Here is a 19,815-nt window from a genome sequence, read left to right as displayed (position 1 = left end):
TTTTCCATAACCATAACCATCCATCGACTTAATTATCAACCTACGTTCAAGTGTAAATTCATTTATACATGCAACAAATAATAATGTTGATCCCTATGGAATTCCACTCGACACAGACTTCCACTCACAAAAATACCCCTCAACATCAATAGCTGCTTTCTGTCACTCAACCAATTCTTGATCAAATTAAATTTCCTGGGATTCCATGGGCTCTTACCTTTGCCCCACACAGGACCTTATCAAAAGCAGACTGTTCTTGATAAATCCCTACCTCTCCAAATGTAAATTGATTCTGTCCCTCAGAATTGCTACCAATGGTTTCCCCACAATTGATCAATCTGCAGCTTCCAGGCTTAGGCCTCAATTTCTTCCAGTAACACATTGGCTGTCCTCCAGTCCTCTGGCATTTCTGCTGTAGCCAGGGAGAAATTGAAAATTATTGCCAGCACCCCTATTATTTCCTCCCTTGTTTCACTTAATAGCCTGGGATACATTTCATCCAAGCCCTGGAGATTTGTCTACTTATAAGCCTGACAGAACACTCAGACCTCCTTTTGAAGAGTCATCTAGACTCGAGATGTTAGCTTGCTCTCTCTCCACGGATGCTGTCGTACCCACTGTGATTTGTTGTTTTCAGTACAGATTCCTACATCTGCTGTGATTTACCCCTACTCAGAACTTCTACTCTGATGATAAAGCTAATGATATGATTGTCATCAATGAGGGATTGAGAGAAGACATTAGACAAAAAGAGGCATGTAAAGTGAAGGGTCTTAGATAATACGTAGGAGAACCATGCTTAGTAACCTATAATATACTGATATAAATAAAAGGATATTATGGTTGTGGAAGAGCCTTACTCAAGGTTAAGGAGGCTACAGCCTCAGGCAGCATGTATGTGCAGACAGCTGCAGCCCAGACATAAAAAGGAAAATGATGTTAGTTACAGTGTTAGACTGAAACATAAAATAAAACAAAATGCACAGTTTCACAAAAAAACCTGAACACCACCAAAAGCTCCATGCAACCATCAGAATCCAGTATATTATGAACTTTCAGTTATTACTTCCATAAATTTGACACCATAAAACCAAAAGAAAAAGGCGCAGAAATTAGGCCATTCAGCCCATCGGGTCTGCTCTGCCATTCAATCGTGGCTAGTAAGTTTCACAACCCCATTCTCCTGCTTTCTCCCCGGAACCTTTGATCCCCTTGATACACAAGAACCTATCTATCTCAGTCTTTAATATACTTCATGATCTGGCCTCCACAGCCTTCTGAGGCAATGAATTCCACAGATTCATCAGTCTCTGGCTGAAGCAGTTTCTCCTTATCTCCATTCTAAAAGGTTTTCCCTTTACTCCGAAGCTGTGTTCTCGGGTCCTAGTCTCTCCTACCAACAGAAATATCTTTCCAACTTCTACTCTATGCAGACCATTCCGAATTCTGTATGTTTCAATTAGATCCCCCTCCCCCACCCTTGTAAACTTCATTCTTCATATGTTAAGCTTTTTATTCCTGGGACCATTCTCGTGAACCTCCTCTGAACACGCTCTAGGGCCAGTGCATCCTTCCTGAGATATGGGGCCCAAAACTGCACACAATAAACCAAATGTGGTCTGACCAGAGCCTTATAGAGTCTCAGAAGTACATCCCTGATTTTATATTCAAGTCCTCTCAAAATAAATGTCATCATTGCATTTCCTTTCTAACTACTGACTCAATCTGCAAGTTTACCTTGAAAGAATCCTGTTCAAGAACCCTCAAATCTTTTTTCACTTCAGATTTCTGAATTTTCTCCCCATTTGGAAAACAGTCCATGCCTCTATTCTTCCTACCAAAGTGCACGACCTGACTCTTTCCCACATTGTACTCCTTGTGCCACTTCTTTGCCCACTCTCCTAATCTGTCCAAATCCTTCTGCAGCCACTCCACCTCCTCAATGCTACCTGTTCCTCTACCTATCTTTGTATTGTCTGCAAGCTTAGCCAGAATGCCCTCAGTTCCTTCATCTAGATTGTTAATGTATAAAGTGAAAAGTTTTGGGCCCAACACTGAGCTTTGCGGAACACCACTGGCTACCATCCTGAGAAGGACCCTTTTTTTTCTGCTTTCTGCCAGACAGCCAAGCTTCTATCCATGCTAGCATCTTGTATCTAACACCATGGGCCCTTATCTTACTCAGTAGCTTCCTGTGCGGAGCCTTGTCAAGGGCTATCTTGAAGTCCAGTTGGATAACATCCATTGACTCTCCTTGGCTTAACTTTTATTTTTCTTCCTCAAAGAATTCTAACAGATTTGTAAGTCATGACCTCCCCTTGATGAAACCAATATGACTTTGCCCTATTTTACCATACACTTCAAAGCATTCAGAAATCTCATTCTTCACAATGGATTCCAGTATCTTAGCTACAACCGAGGTTTGGCTAATTGGTCTGTAATTTTCTGTCTTTTGCCTTACTGCCTTTTTAAACAGGGATGTCATGTTAATGAATTTCCAGTCTTCTAGGACCCTCCCTGATTCTAGCGATTCCTGAAAGATCGCCACTAACAACTCTGCTATCTCTTCAGCTATCTCCCTTAAAACTCTGGGGTGTAAGTCCATCTGATCCAGGTTATTTATCCACCTTCAGACCAGTTTTTCTAGCACCATCTCCATGGTGATAGCCAAGCAAACTGTTAAGATGACTGACTCAAATCATGTGACATTTAGAAATTGTCTACAGATGATATCAAGCCTCAACTGACCACTTCATGAAATATGAACATTCACAGCCATCCAGGACATTCACAGATCGCTTTGTTTCAGGATGGGTCACCAGAAAAAGACTGGAATTTCCAGACTGCCTGTCTCCACGCTTCATACTGTGGCAAAAGGGAAGATTGAACCTCAACTTGTGAAAAATGCTAATGTATGACCATAATCAATTTTATATTTTATCGTGATGGTTTCTCCCCAATCTACAGTAGACTAGATGGACTACATAGGTGTTAATAGGATGGGAAATAACATGAACAGGACACCTTATTTGAAAAACATGAATTTGGGAAAGGCAACATGTTTGTCAGCTGTGGTACCTTCGTCTGTTTTAAAGATCAGCAAAGAGCAGTTTTCAGACAAGACCCACCAAAGCCATCAGCACCATCAGTTTCACCAATCTGCCAACAAAATTTAGAAACCAGCTGCAAGATATCAAACAGTCAAAGGATTAACTTATTCCAGTTTTCAAACCTCATTTGAGACTCAACCTCCTAAATATTTAACAATATAAACCTACACAATCTGCAGTGAACGTTTAACTTCGTAAGACGTTTACATTAAATTCAAAGTGTTCAAAACTATTCAAGAAACTGAATGTGTCCCACGTGGGACAGGAGCTTACAAACCAAAATCGGAGTTGATCATAATTTGTAAAATTTGTACCTGTATCTAATCTTTGTATGTGTGAGAGCATGTATCTTATGTATAATTCAAGTGTGTGACAGTAAATGTCTTCTTTGCTGCGCTTTTCCAGCAACACATTTTCAGCTTCTTTCAATTTAAGCCTCCAAAAGCCTATTGTTTAGTTATTTAGAGTAGAATCCTGTAGCATAGAAACAGGCCTTTAGGCTCACCATATTTATGCCAACCAAATTACATTAATCCTCTTTATTTGCTTATGGTCTATAGCCTACTATGCCTGGGCACTTTAAGTGCTCATTCAGAAGCTTCTTAAATATTGCAAGAGTACTTGCCTACATCATCCTCTCAGACAGCATCTTCCAAATACAGTACCTACCACTGTCTGGGTGATTTTTGTTTCTTACTCAGATCTCTTATAAAACACTTGCTTCTCACCTTACACTTATGCTGTCTGCTCTGCCATGAGGAAGCGAGTCTTGCAATCTACCCAGTCTGTGGTTCTCATAATTTTGAATACCTCAGTTAGATTCTCCTCAGCCTGCTCTGCTCTAAGGAAAACAATTCCAGTCTCTCCTCATAACTGAAACTTTTCACTCAGGCAACATCCTGGTGAGTTTCCTCTGCATTCCAATGCAATCATGTCCTTCCACTAGTGTGACAACCAGAACTGCCAACAGTATTCCACCTATGGCCTAACCAATGTTTTATCAAGTTGTAGCAACATGTTTACATGTCCTTGTTCCTGTATTCTGTGCCCTGACTAATGAAGGCAAGGATCCTATATGCCTTCTTCACCATGCTGTCTATATTTTCTGAAGCATTCAGGAATCTACTGATTCAAGCACAACAGTCCCTTCGTTCCTTGGTACTCCGTAGGGACCTACTATTCATTGTGTACATCCTTTCCTTATTAGACCACCCAGAATGCATCAGGATTAAATTCCATGCCATTGATTTGTCCAATTTAACATTCAATCAATCTCAATCTGTAGCCTGAGACCATTCTTCTATCAACAACACCAATTTTTCTGTTATCTGCAAACTTAATCAAACATTCTATATTCACATCCGAGTCATGAATTTACACAACAAATAGCTAGGAAGCACTGATCCCCGTGATACACAACTTCCACAGGCTTCCAGTCACAAAAAACATCCCTCCGCCATCACTCACAGCCAATTTTGGATCCATTTTGTCAACTTGGCTTCGATCCCAAGGCTCTTACCTTTCGAACCAGTCTTCTATGTAGGACCTTGTTCAAGGTCTGACTGAAATCTTTGCATTCCACATCAATTGCATACTACACTCATCAAGATAGCTAGTCACCATTTTTTTAAAAATCAATTAAATTGAGTTTTAGATAAATTTACTTGGGATACTCACTCCAAGGCTAAGAGAAGACATAGTTATTTCCTTTCAAAACATGCTGATCATGCGCAATAAGTGAGCAAATACATTCTGTCATAATATTACCCCTTATTGCATATTTAATTTCTATTTCTAAAACTACAAAGAAGTAACACAAAGTCAAAATTACTGAAAAGTCTCAATTGTTTCTTTAAAGAATGAGTCTGAGTTCACTAATATCCACTAATCAATCATTTGGCATGGAAAATCAATATTGCATTCTCATTATCAATGTTTCCAATTGAACCATGCCCCCAACAACATCCAATAATTTATATACTGTAATCAAAAGTCATAAGGCACATCACAAGATCATTATACAGAAATGTATGACCTCAATATATTGCATTCCTCTTTACAGAATTAGTTCTGGATTTGCTGAGATTGTAGCAAGATTTTATAACCAGTAAGATACAAAAGATATTTCCCTGTTAAAGAATTCTTTGTTGAAAATATCATTTTTAAATGTCTTCATATCCTGATATTATTTATTAGAAACTGAATTTTCAGCTTCCCATTTTGTCCCAATTAACCGACACATTGGAAATACAAAATGAGTTTCCAAATTTTCAACTGGATATTATTTGTATATATTTATCAACAACAGAATTTTACAGGATATCCCAGTTAATCTTAATAATGGTTTCCTGTACAAGGGTGGTCCATTTTAGTTAGTTGATGCTTATGCTAATTTCTGGTTCAAAGTGCACAACTGTTGAAGTACTGCTCAATATCCTGTTGTAATTCAAGATTTTTGGTTCAGTGCATGGAATTTAACAGATGCAAATAGTTTTTGGTGAGTGGCTTTCTTTGAACAAAAGAACACCATCAAATATCTTGAAAAATCTGCAGTTGTTTGGAATGATTATATTCAGGATTTGGCAAGTGATATGCCTAAACAAGATACTGATCTTGAATATTTATCCTTTAGTTCACCATAACAGGAAGCTGCCTGGCTTTTGATCTGACTTGTTTCTTTAATCAGGTGGAAATATTAATGTTGTTACTGTGAGAAGCCATAGTGATTCTTACTGACTCTAAACAAACTTGAAATAACAATTTGATAATCACCTCAGTGCAGAAATATGCCACAAAGTCTAGGCAATATTAATAGCAATTGCAAGGTATGAAATTATTATATTTTCATATCACACAATTTTTTCATGTTTCTTTTCCTTATTCAGTATTTGAATCCATGTAAGATCCTAATTAATAGATGAACAAGCAATCCAGCAGTTGGAAGCTCCTGTGACACCTCCTACCATTTTGCTATATCATCAGAGCAGGCAGCAATTAATGCAAAAATCTACTGATTTAAAAAAAATGTAATTCCTAATTTTTTCACAAGGTACATGGAAATTCCTCCCAATTTTAGAATGCTCAGCTCTACATTAACGCTGCTATCCTCAAATGTTCACCCATGTGTTTGTCCAGAGTTAGAGCCCTGGAGGAAAACTATAAGTGGAAGACTCATGGGCTCACTGAAATTGCATTTCCCCTGAAGACCTAAAGCTGATATTAGCTTCTAATTGATATGTTGGAAAAATGTGATGATTAGAATGAAAGTTTTTTTAAAACTTCAGTTCTTGGAATAGGCTGTTCTGATCACTTGCATTCCACAACAGGGTCATCCAAAACTCAACTGCATAAATTAAGTATAGCATCAGAACGTTTAGCAATAAGTGACACTAATGTATTTACTTTGTCAATTATGACAAACCCGCTTGCCCTGTTTTAAAATTTCACTTCACACAAGGCAGTACCCCCTCTGACAGAATTAATTCTGGATTTGCCGAGGTTGTAGCAGGATTTTATACCCAGTCAGATACAAAAGACGTTTCCCTGAAAATCTTTATACACTAATATTATTTATTAGAAACTGAATTTTCAGCTTTCCATTTTGTTTAAGAATTAACTGACGAATTGAAAATCATAGTTTGAGAGATAATTGTGAGAAGCTACAGGTTTAACAATAACATTATTCTAAAACTATTTATTTGTAATGATCTTCCACAGGCAGGACTTTCACCTGACATCTTCCACATGATACGAGTTCGTCAGCATGGTCCACCCGATGGGGAATTATACCAGTGCCAGGACAGAATGGGCATTGCAGCTGCCTGCTGCAAGAAGATGGGCAGCTGATTACCAGAATTATAGGTCCAGATGGGTATCAATTTACATAGCAGTCAACATTTTGTCAATGGAGGAGTGACCCCTGCTATGGCGGAAGCCACCAGCTACTGAAAGACAGCTTCACTAAAGCTGCCCAAACCAGGCTCAATGTCCTAGAGCTGGGACCGTGGACAGGGAGGTCAGCTCCCTGAAGGAACCATGGACAGGGAAGCCAAGCGCACCCCGCTCCTCCCCCCAAGCCCCCCCGACCACAATGGTATCCCAGCAATATCCATCTCAACTGGCACTTGTCTCCATGATCTCTTGCATCTTTTCTGGCCGAGCTCTCAAGGTGCTCTGCATGCTGCAGCTCCAGAATTGCTGGTCTTTGATTGAGATGTCAGCAGCAAGAGCATGCCCACTATCTTTAATGGGATATTAAAGCTGGCCAATTATAAGGCTACCCAAAGCCAGCCAATTATGAGGCAACTAATTTTTAAAAATACCAAGCAGCTCACACTCTGGCAAGTATGTACTCAGGACCTGCCTGACACCCCCACAGTAAAATTCAGGCCCCTGCATCCAAAAATTAGACAGTAGCTAATATTGTTGTCATTAGCAAATGCAACATTGATACTTAGTTACTGATTCATTCTCAACTCAATGCAATTATCACGCATAATATCAGAAACATATTCAGATCTTCTCAAAAGAATCCCAAAATTCTAAATCTTTGGAAATCCTGACACCTAGTGGTGAAGCTAAAACATCGAATAGCAAACTTCAGGCATATTCCAATTTAATGCACCAATGGAACTGAAGTTTCTGAGGTAGTCAACCGCTATTTGCACAGTGTGCAAAGACAATGTCGGGTTTGGAATGTGGACAGAATAGGGGCAACACCTTGCTCAGGTGAAGCTTGCATTGAGATTTCCTGAGGGAGAAGAAACAAATCAAATTCAAATATGACACTGATACTGTAGTTCCGTAATTTTAGTAAATAATGTTTTGTTTAAGTTATGGAGGCTCTAAGAGAGACCAAAAGAGGCCATTACATCAAGACCGGGGGAGAAGGCATTGCTAGGGTTATTTTTCATCTTGTTTATAGGGCGGATCATTTACCACTCAAAGAATTTCTTCCAATGAAATCAATGATTCAGGAAACTTCTATAATAGATTGGCAATCTACTCTTCCAGATTATTGGGCAGTGATGATGAAAATGTTCCCGAGAGAATATTTCCTCGTCCTATTTTTAGCTCTCTTTTAAATTGGTTTGAAAGCTTCTTAGGCAAAAAGGAAGAAAGTTAGACAAACAGAAAGCGAGAGAGAATAAAGCACATAGAATCATAGAATTCCTACAGTGTGGAAACATGCTATTGGGTCCAACAAGCCCACACCAACCCCTCCAAGAATAACCCACTCAGACCCATTCCCTTACCCTATTACTCTACATTTACCCCTGACTAATGCACCTAACCTACACATCCTTGAACACTACAGGCAATTCAGCATGGCCAATTCACCTAACCTGCTCATCTTTGGATTGTGGGAGGAAACCAGAGCATCTGGAGGAAACCCATGCAGTTGTGCCCTTATTTCTCAAAACTTGCTATGAGATTAACACACTTTAAATTTAAGAGATTTCCCACTTAAGGTTGAAAAATGGATTATCTTTTGATCTTAGGGTTATGCTGTCTGTTGTGTTCTCAACCCCAAGCAGCTGTGAAGACTGAGTCATAGAACCATAGAATCCCTACAGTGTAGAAACAGGTCATTCAGCCCATTGAGTTCATACTGACCCTCCACCAAGCATCCCACCCAGACTCAACTCCCTACTGTATCCCTATAATCCTGCATTTCCCGTGGCTAATCTTGCTAATCAACACATCTCACACCTAGCAAACAATTACATAATTTTGAATTCAATGTTTACACCGATACATTAGAAACTTATAAAAAAGCACTGCTGTATCCAAAACCATTTGGCCCTTCACCAATCTGTCTGGCCTTCCCCCCAGTGTGGACATACAGTTAAGAGATAACCTTTTCTGAAATTGGTAGCCAGACTGCTGATACGACCATATCAATACCCATTTTACCTTGCTCCTTTTTACATTCCACTGACTTCGATTAAAATAGCCAGCAGCCACAGTATTTTAATCAGCACTAAGTTACATATTAAAAGACATTGGAAAAATGGATTATCCAGTGCAGACACAATGGGCCAAATTACCTCCTTCTGGATCACAATTATGTGATTAAATGCAAATTTTGTGGGAAGAGTGCAAAACTTCAGCAAGTAAATCTCACAGGAATTTTATTGCCTGTCCAGCTGTTTTCCGCGTATCCATGCAATTTGATGACAAGATTAGCAAAACCATGGCAGAATTAGAAAATAAAAAATTTATGACATTAATCTTAGCCATTGTGCTTGGATGTCCTTTCTTCAAAATTGGTGTTACATCACTCTGTAATGCACAATCTTACTAAGTAAACAGCTGGTTTTGGCTGTGTTTTTATATTGTTATTTCAGGTGTCTAACTGCCTCCTACTTGTGGTTTACAGCTGATTAAGAGGATTCATTCTTGTCTTTTTGGCTGGCAAGCTGCCCAAACTTTGCTTGAAGTCTCAAGAGAGCAAAACTAGGAATAGACGAGACACTTTGAGCAGTTAAATTTAATTCTGATTCAAGACTAAAATGCATTGTAAATAAATTTATTAAAGATCAGTGATGCAAATTCATCTCTCTTAAGCCTTCTTGAATCTTTTTGGTTGTCTCAATTCATTTTCATAATTAGTGTGAGTAACTGGAGCCAACTTGAGGCTATTTGATGTCAAGAAAATTCCATCTTGTTATTTCTATTCAAATTTAGGCCAAGTTGCACTGCATTTTTTTCTTTACAGCATGTTTTAATAATCCTGGTTTACAATTCATCAAATCAAATGTGACTCCACTCGTTATTGGCTAATTAGATAATTTCCTATTGTTTACAAAAAACTTTTTACATTCCAGGTGCCTTCTGTTTAGAATTTTTTAAACACCTTTACAAATGATTCTGTATCAAAATCACCAACAAACTTTCCTTATTAGGCACAATTTGTATTCCATAAACTGATTTTGGCATGGAATTATTGTCACACTCTGTGCCTCTTTAACTGCTTCATGTATGTTTTAATGGAAAAATATTGTGACAGATGCTTTAAAAATATTTAGTATTTAACAAACACAAAAAATCTCACTAAACTTACCTTCACTTCCTTGGAATGAAAATAGATTAAGAATCATTTTCAGTTTAAGAAACAATTCCATTTATAGTTATTTGGTACTACAGAACTTGGGTATCATTGACAAAAGACACATTTTATCAAAACATTTCATCTTGCACTCAAGACAATTCACAAAAAAATACAAATAAAGGTAGAATCAACATTTATACTGAATGAGAGAGGACAACTGATTATTTGGCAAGTGGACTCTGTTTAGTAGGAGCATTGCAAAAGAGATGCAGCCATTAATGATAATCATTAACTGCAAAGTTTGAGGTGATTCCTGGAGGGATATAGTTTCAAGCACCCAGTTACCTGAGTTCTAATTCTCAGCACAAGGCAGCAGTAACCTGGGGTCAATGTCTCTTACAAATAATAATATACCTCACCCAAAGATTCCTGCCTTTGGCTGTTTGCTCAGAGCAACAATGGGTAGGAAGCAGACCATTGCAGCTGTGAGGGTAGATACAGCTGATTTGTATCTGAAGTCACCCACCACCTAGGTTCCATGACTCTTAATCGTTTACTATTAGAAGACAGAGGGTGGTAGTAGATGGAAAGTATTCAGCCTGAGAGCTCAGTGACCAGTGGGATTTTTACAAATGACTTGGATGAGGAAGCCGAAGAGTGAATTAGTACGTTTGCCGATGACATAAAGGTGACAGAATGCAGAGCTGACCTGAGAAGTGGCAGACGGAGTTCAACCTGGAAAAGTGTGAAGTGATTAATTTTCGAAGGTCAAATTTGAATACAGAATACAAGGTTAGAGGCTGAATTCTTGGCAGTGTGGAGGAACAGAGGAATCCACATCCATAGATTTCTCAAAGTTGCCACCCAAGTTGTTAGGGTTGTTAAGACAGTTTCCTGGTATGGTGTGTTGGCTTTCATTAGCAAGGGAATTGCGTTTAAGAGCTGCGAGGTTGTGCTGCAGCTCTACGGAGCCCTGGTTAGATCATACTTGGAATATTGTGTTCAGTTCTGGTCGCATCATTATAGGAAAGATGTGGAAGCTTTAGAGAGGGTGCAGAGGAGGTTTACCAGGATGTTACCTGGACTGGAGGGCATGTCTTACGAGGAAAGGCTGAGGGAGCTAGGGCTTTTCTCATTGGAACGAAGAAGGATAAGAGGCGATTTGATAAAGGTGTACACGATGATGAGAGGCATAGATAGAGTGGATAGCCAGAAACTTTTCCCCAGGGCAGAAATGGCTATCATGAGAAGGCATAATTGTAAGTTGATTGGAGGATGTTTTTGTGGAGATATCAGAGGTAGGTTCTTTTCACAGAGTATGGTGGGTGAGTGGATTGCACTGCCAGCAGTGGTAGTAGAGTCAGATACATGAGGGACATTTAAGAGACTGCTGGACAAGCACATAGTAAAATAAAGATAGTAAAATAAAGGACATGTAGATTAGCTTGATCTTAGAGTAGGATAAAAGGTCAGCATAACATCGAGGTCCGGAGCCTATACTGTGCTGTGCTGTTCTATGTTCTATGTAATTTCCGTCTTGACATTTTCAATTGACCTTATCTCAACAGTTTTGTTTTGCTGGAAGCATTTCCAATTTCCACAACCTTTTGGGTGATGAAGTGTTTCTGACACTTTTTGACATGGATGAAGCAGATTTTTATTGCAGAGCACTATAGCTGCACCTATAACTCTTCTAAACAAAAAATTACATTTTCTACTTTTAACATTCCCAAATGAATTACAATCCAATTTTCAAAGATAACAATACTTAAGGTATATGATATATGGACCCAGGTGAAAGGAATCAGGAGGCCGAATTTGGATTGTAATTATTGGGAAAAGTTAAAATGATTGCATCCCAAATTCAGTTTTCAGCTTTGTTAGTTCTTCAATGTTACCTGTCAGAGCATCAATGTGTATATAATAAAATATAGTTAAGTGCCTGAAATGGGATTGAGAAGACCCGGCAGCAAGTCAGCATCTCTGATGCAGACTGAAAGAGCGGACCTGGGCAAGAAGGATAGAGGCGGGGAGATAAAACCCAACAACAGAGAGCTTCTTCAATATGTTCCTGTATGTTAGAGCCAACGTGTACATCACTGGGAATAAGATGTAAAAAAGGAATCATGTTTGACAAATTTATTAGTGTTCTTTAAGGATACAACAGTTTATAAAAAGCAACCAGTAGATGAAGTATATTTGGATTTCCAGAGGCATTGGTAAGATGCAACATAAAAGCTCATTATACAAGATAGAAGCTTATGGTTTTAAGGTAATGTATCATCTTAGGTTGAGAATCAGTTAATAGACAGAAAAAAAGAGAGTCAGGGTTAAGGGTCTTTTCAGGTAAATAGTGGAGTTCCACAAGGATCTTCAATTATTTGCCATCTATATTAATGATTTAGATCACATGGAATCAAGGGTGAGCTGGCAAATTGGATACAAAATTGCCTCGATGGTAGGAAGCCGAGGGTAATAGACAAAGGATGCTTATCAGACAGGAGGCCTGTGACTAGTGGAGTGCTGGGTCTATTACTGTTTGGTATGTATATCAATGGTTTGGATGAGAATGTACAAGGCATGATTAGTAAGTTTGCTGATGACATTAAAATAGGCAGTATAATGGACAGGGAGGAAGGTTCTCAGAAATTGCAGCAGGCCTTGATCAGCTGAGGAAGTGGGCTGAAAAATGGCAAATGGGGTTTAATATAGATAAGTGTGTGGTCTTGCATTTTGAAAAGTCAAATGAATGTAGCAATTTTGTGGTGGATGGCAGGGCCTTAACGAGTGTAGTGGAACAGATGGATCTTGGAGTTCAGATTCACAGTTTTCTGAAAGTGGAGTCACAGGTAGACAAGGCAGTGAAGGCAGCTTTTGGCACACTGGCCTTCACCAGTCAGGGCATTGAGTAGAGAAGTTGGAAAGTTATGTTGTAATCATACAGGATGTTGGCGAGGCTGTAGTTGGAGTATTGTTGTCAGTTTTGGTCACCTTACTAGAGGACAAATGTTATTAAACTGGAAAGAGTGCAGAATAAATTTGCAAGGATATTGCCAGGACTAGATGGTCCGAGTTATAGGGAGAAGTTGGACAAGCCAGGACCTTTTTCTTTAGAGTGTAGGAGATGGAGGGGTATTTTTCTAGAAGTGTGTAAGATCATGAGAGGCATGCATAGGATGAACGTACTCAGTCTTTTTCTCAGGGTTGGGGAATCGAGGTCTAGAGGACATCAGGTTAAGGTTAGTGGGGAAAGAGTAAAAGGGAACCTGAGGGGCAACTTTTTTTTACACAGGGAGTGTTATGCACATGCAATAACAAGTTTTGAGAAGATTTGAAGCTCAGGTTGAGGTTCTGGATGTAGGTTTGCTCACTGAGCTGGAAGGTTCGTTTTCAGATGTTTCATCACCATACTACGTAATATCATTAGTGAGCCTCCGGATAAAGCACTGGTGGCATGGCCCGCTTTCTATTTATGTGCACAGGCCCAAGGAACCCTAAACACAAATAGAAAATGGGCGATGCCACAATGGGCGCGTCATCCAGAGGCTTACTTATGATATTAACTAGTATGGTGATGAAATGTCTGAAAACGAACCTTCTAGCACAGCGAGCTATATCCAGCATATGAAATAAGCTGCTAGCGGAAGTGGTTAAGGCAGGTACATTAATAACACTTAAAAGGCATTTGGACAAATACATGGATTAAAAGGTTATGGGCCAACTGCAGGGAAATGGGGTTCGTGCGAGAGATACTTTGGTCAGCATGGACCAGTTTGGGCCAAAAGACCTGCTTCCATGCTGTAAGATTCTATGACTTAAAGGAGGGGCAGATCCAACTTGCTGATGATACAAAAATAGTTGGGAGGACATGTGATGAGGTAATACTGAATCTGTAATAGAATATAGATAGGGTGAGAGAAAAACTTGTCATATGGAGTTCACTGTAATAAACAGTGAGTTTGTACATTTTGCTCAGAAGAATCAAAAGGCAGGCTATTATTTAAACCAAAAAAGACTAAAAGAAAAGTGCCATGCAGAGGGAAATGGGTGTTCTTAAGCATGAAATACAAAGGTATAGCATGCAGGTGCAGCAAATAAGGAAAGAGGCAAATGGAATTGTGGCCTTTATTACTAGAAGGTTAGAGTCAAAGGCTTTGACCAATAGAAAAGGTAGGACACAAGTAGGGACAGAACACAAGAACAAAACAGTCACAGAAATCAGAGGCAGAAATAGAAGGAAACTTGAGCCAGGACCAAACAAGTGTACCATATAGTTGGTGTTTTCTAAGGTATCTAAAACTGGCCAGTATAAATTTAAAAAACAAAACCACTATTGGCAAGCATAATTAAAGATGATGTCAATGAACATATCTTACCATGATAGCGGTGAGCGAGATTGTCAGTCTAGAAACCCCACAGAAATATGAGGCAGCTCCAATTATTGCAAAAAGGCCAGGATCTATCCATGCCCCATATTTGTCAGTTTGGACACCAAACATCGACACCATGATGAGACCAATTATTCTGCCATATAATGCTCCAGTGTACCTGATGAAGAAGATAATCAGTTCTAGGGTGCTTCACACACAATTAAACTTTAAAAAAAACTTTCAGACCATAATTAAAATAGATTCACAATTACATTTTACTGGTGAAAATTTACAAGTATTATACATCAAGAATAGAAAGTGTAAAACCTATTATGATCCTGATTTACCACTTGGAAATTCATTTACAGAGTCATAGAGATGTACAGCATGGAAACAGATTCTTTAGTCCAACTCATTCCATGCCGACCAGATATCCTAACCTTATCTAGTCCCATTTATCAGCACTTGGCCCATATTCCTCTAAGAGAAAGTGAGGGCTGCAGATGCTGGAGATCAGAGCTGAAAATGTGTTGCTGGAAAAGCGCAGCAGGGCAGGCAGCATCCAAGGAACAGGAGAATCGACGTTTCGGGCATAAGCCCTTCCTGAAGCTTTTCCAGCAACACATTTTCAGCCATATTCCTCTAAACACTTTCTACTCATATACCCAACTGGATGCCTTCTCAATGCTGTAATTGTACCAGCCTCCATCACTTCCCCTGGCAGCTCAATCCATACACGCACCACCCTCTGCAAGTAAAAGTTACCCCTTATGTCCATTTTATGTCTTTCCCCGCTCACCCTGAACCTATGTCCTCCAGTTCTGGACTCCCCTACCCCAGGGAAATGGCTTTGTCTATTTATCCATCCATGTCCCTCATGATGTTATAAATCTCTATGAGGTTACCCCTCAGCCTCCAAAGCTCCAGAGAAAACAGGCCCAGCCTATTCAGCCTTTCCCTATAGCTCAAATCCTCCAACCCTGGCAATGTCCTTGCAAATCTTTTCTGAATCCTTTCAAGTTTCACAACATCCTTCCAATGGGAAGGATTCCAGAATTGCACACACTATTCCAGAAGTGGCCTAACCAATGTCCTGTACAGCTGCAACATTACCTCTCAACTCCTATACTCAATGCTCTGACCAATAAAGGAAAGCATACCAAACACCTTCTTCACTATCCTATCTACCTGCGACTCTACTTTCACGGAGCTACGAACCTGCACTCCAAGGTCTCTTTGTTCAGCAACATTCCCCAGGACCTATTAAATGTATAAGTCCTGATTTGCTTTTCCAAAATACAGCACCTCGCATTTATCTAAATTAAGCTCCATCTCCCACTCCTCAGCCCATTGCCCCATCTGATCAAGATCCCGTGGTACTCTGAGGTAACTTTCTTTGCTCTCCACTATACCTTCAATTTTGGTGTCACCTGTAAACTTACTAACTATCCTTCCAATGAACAAACAGAGATCAAATATGAAATATTTCTCTGGAGAAAAGAAAATGATACAGCCCATGGATTGTTTATTAAGGTCGCAATGTAGAGATGGGGGCTTAATGTTCTTATGATCAGGTTTGATCTTCATTCTAATAACACTGTGCTGCTATTTGGGCATTCCTACTGCGATCCATGTCTTGAGGATCACAGGTAAGCTATAGGGAAAATATTCTAACAATTGCCTTAAATATGTCCTCATATGAGTCTAGTGGTAAAGGCTTGTTTTTCAAACTGGAGGCCTGTGACCAGCAGTGTTCCACAAGGATCAGGGCTGGATCCACTGCTTTTCATCATTAAAATTAATCATTTGGACTTGAATATAGGAGGTGTGGTTAATAGATTTGCAGCTGACACCAAAATTGGTGGTATATTGGACAACGAATAAGATTACTGCAACTCGATCTTGATTGGATGGGACAATAGGCTGAGGAATGGAAGATGGAGTTTAATCTACAAAAATGTGTTACAGTTTGGTAAGGCAAATCAGGGCAGAACTAACACAGTTAATTGTAGTGCCCTGGGGAATGTTTCCGAACAAAGAGACCTAGGGGTGCAGTTTCATAGTTCCCTGAAAGTGGAATTGCAGGTAGACAGGGTGGTGAAGAAGGCATTGTCACACTTGCCTTGATTGGTCAGAACACAGGGTATAGGAGTTGGACATCTTTTTGTACAGCTCATTGGTAAAGCCATTTTTAAAATACTGCATACAATTCTGGTCTTCCTTCCATCGGAACAATGTTGTTAAACTTGAGAGGGTGCAGAAAAGATTTACAAGGATATTGCTAGGATTGAAGGGTTTGAGTTATAGGGAGAGGCTGAATAGGATGGGGCCCTTACTTCGTGAAGCATGGGAGGCTTATGGGTGACCTTATAGAATTTATAAAATCATGAGAGACATAGATAAGGCGAATAGCCAATGTCTTTTTCCTAAGGTAAGGCAGTCCAAAACTGGAGGGCATAGGTTTTGCAGTGAGAGGGAAAAGATTTAAAAAGGGACCTGAGGGGAAACCTTTAATGCAAAGGGTGGTGCATCTATAGAATGAGCTGCCAGAGAAAGTGGTGAAGGCAGACACCATTACAATACTTAAAAGGCATCTGGATGGATATATGGGAAGAGGTAAAGAGGGATATGGGCCAAATGCTGGACTAGGTCAGATAGAGGTGTCAGATCAGTATGGACCAAGGGGTCTGCTTCTGTGTTGTTTGACTCTAAGACTAAAACAGATTACACCAGATAATGATGTAATTAAGGAAAAATTGCATCTGATGTTAGCACAGATAAAGGAGGATGTATCAGGGGTTGACATAAGTAAAGGCAAACTGTGTTGGAGATTGACACAAGTAAAGGAAAAGTGTACCAGAGATTGACATAGGTAAAGATAGGCTGTCATAGGTGAAGACAAAGATAGGCATGTTTAAAGGTAGACTGTATTAAGTGAACACATATTAAACAGGCTGTACCAGAGATTAACACGTGTGTGTGTGTGTGCATGTATATTCCAAAAATGTATAAAACAGAATGTCTTAGGTAAAGTCAAACTGTATCAGATATTGGTGTTAGTTAACACAAGCGCTACCAGGGATTGATGCAGGTAAAAACAGGCTGCATCAGAAATCAACGCAGGTAAAACAAGCAGAGAGTGGCTGGAACAGATTCTTCAATCCAAACCATTTTATCAAGAACAGCTGCAACAACAGTTTGCATGTTATACAGCTCATTTAATGCAGTGAAATGTCCCAAGATACTTCACACGAGTGTTATCAAATAAAATTTGACACTGAATCACAGGAGATATTCGGGCAGGTAGCTAGAAGCTTAGTGTAAAAAGAATGTTTTACAGAAAATTGGGTAAGTGAAGGAGGTTTATAAAAGGACTCCAGACTTGAGGTCCTTGACAGTTGTGGGCATGGTTAGCACAGTCAGAATTATAGAATCCCTACAGTACAGAGAGATGCCATTCAGCTCATCAAGTCTGCACTGACCCTCAGAATAGCATTTCACCCTATCCGCTACATTTACTATAGTTAACCTAACTAGCCTGCACACTAGATGGCGATTTAGCATGGGCAATCCATCTAACCTGCACATCTTTGTGGGAGGAAATCAGAGCATCCAACGGAAACCCACGCAAACACAGGAAGAACATGCAAGCCCCACACATACACACACACACACAGACCATAAAGCTGGAATTGAGCCCAGGTCCCTGGCATGTCAGGCACTATTGTGCCACTGGGCACCCCTACAGTTGGAGTGATTAACATCAGAGTTGCCCAGTAGACAAGGATCAGAGGAGTGCAGGTATATCATAGTTGCAGAGCTAGAGAAAGTTATAGAGTTGGAGAGGCACAAAGGTATTAAAGGATCTACAAACAAGGTGAGAATGTAAAAATTTGGCATTGCTTAACCGGGGGCCAGTGAAATTCATGGCACAGGAGTGATGTCTGAAGTTAATCTAATGAGGATTAGGAAACAAGCAGCAATGTTTTGAATGGAATTAAGTTTATGAAGGTTGGAAGTGTTGGATTTTCACTAGCATTAAATCAATAACTCAAACATTTAGGTCACTTTGTCAGATAAACATATTTGTCAGCCTTTTTAGAGATTACACTGGAAAACATGTTTCTGTTAGAGTAAAATGCTTCTTACAGCATTGGTATGACAAGTCCACATGCCATAGCAGTACCAGCTGTCCAACAAGAAAATAGATAGTAAATAACAAGGGTTGTCAAGAGAGCAGCATATCCAAATTCTTCAGGCGTCCCTCTTCTGAAGAGATACACAATTCCATCCTGTCCATTACCAAACAGAAGCGCAGCAGCTGATGGCAGACACAACAGTTAAGGTAGTGTGGATCCACAATAAAATAGCAACAATAACTTATAGTTAGATGGCACTTTAATATAATACGCAATAAATACAGAAATTGTTGGAAGTACTCAACAGGATGGTCAGCACTATGGTAAGAAAACAATCAAAAGTTAATATTTCAAGATGATCTCCTTTGATTTTAAATTGATTAGATGTTTTTAAAGTTGCATGGGGCAAGCAGTGATGAAGTGATAATATCACTGGGCTCGCAATCCAGAACCCCAGACCAATGTTCTGGGAGCATAGGTTTGAACACCACATGGCATATGGTGAAATATGAATTCAATAAAAGTCTGGAATAAAGACCTGGCCTAATGGCAATCATGATACCACTACTGGTTGTCATTTTAGACAGCATATTGTTTACTAGTGCCCTTTAGGAAATAATATCTGCTGTCTTTACCCAGTCTGACCTGCATATGACTCCAACCCACAGCAATGTAGGTGACTCTTAACTGCCCTCTAGGCAATTATGGATGGGCAGTATATAATGGCCTTGCCAGTAACACCCACATCCTGTGGATAATTTATTGAAAAGTACAGAACTTGAGCACGGTCAAAATTGAAAAAATGCTATTGAAATCTTTTTTCCTGCACTCATCGGAATAGAAGTCAAGAAATGCAATTTCAAAAAGGGAAGAAAACTTTATGCTACACGAGAAGAGCTGATCAGTTGGTAATTTAATTCTGATTGATAGTTGCGTTGGCTTGGAGAATGTACATGGAACAGTTAACTGTCAACTTTATACTAAGGTCTTTCAGCTATTTGCAAAGGGCAGCACACTGACTGTACTCAGCCATTCTTTGCTTGTAAAACTCAGAAGTGAGTGTGCGATATTAGTCTTTATTCCATGAGTGGAGAGTGTGGTGCGGCCCAAAACGTCGACTTTCCTGCTCCTTGGATGCTGCC

General features: G+C 39.6%; 1 protein-coding gene across 1 annotated transcript in view; it reads right to left on the bottom strand.

Moving 5' to 3' along the window:
- The window catches only part of LOC122549475 (chloride channel protein C-like), a 124,148-nt gene that overhangs the window by 65,791 nt on the left and 38,542 nt on the right, over nt 1-19,815 (bottom strand). The window contains exons 10-11 of the mRNA XM_043689335.1: nt 18,684-18,855; nt 14,541-14,712 (exon numbers count right to left, since the gene is read on the bottom strand). Of these exons, the coding sequence (XP_043545270.1) occupies nt 14,541-14,712; nt 18,684-18,855 (344 nt within the window). The remainder of the gene's footprint in view (nt 1-14,540; nt 14,713-18,683; nt 18,856-19,815) is intronic.

The sequence above is a fragment of the Chiloscyllium plagiosum genome, chromosome 4 (assembly GCF_004010195.1).
Source record: "Chiloscyllium plagiosum isolate BGI_BamShark_2017 chromosome 4, ASM401019v2, whole genome shotgun sequence".
In the NCBI taxonomy this organism is placed as follows: Eukaryota; Metazoa; Chordata; class Chondrichthyes; order Orectolobiformes; family Hemiscylliidae; genus Chiloscyllium; species Chiloscyllium plagiosum.
Note: the sequence above shows the minus strand (reverse complement) of the source record. Positions and strands in the feature narration are given on the sequence as shown.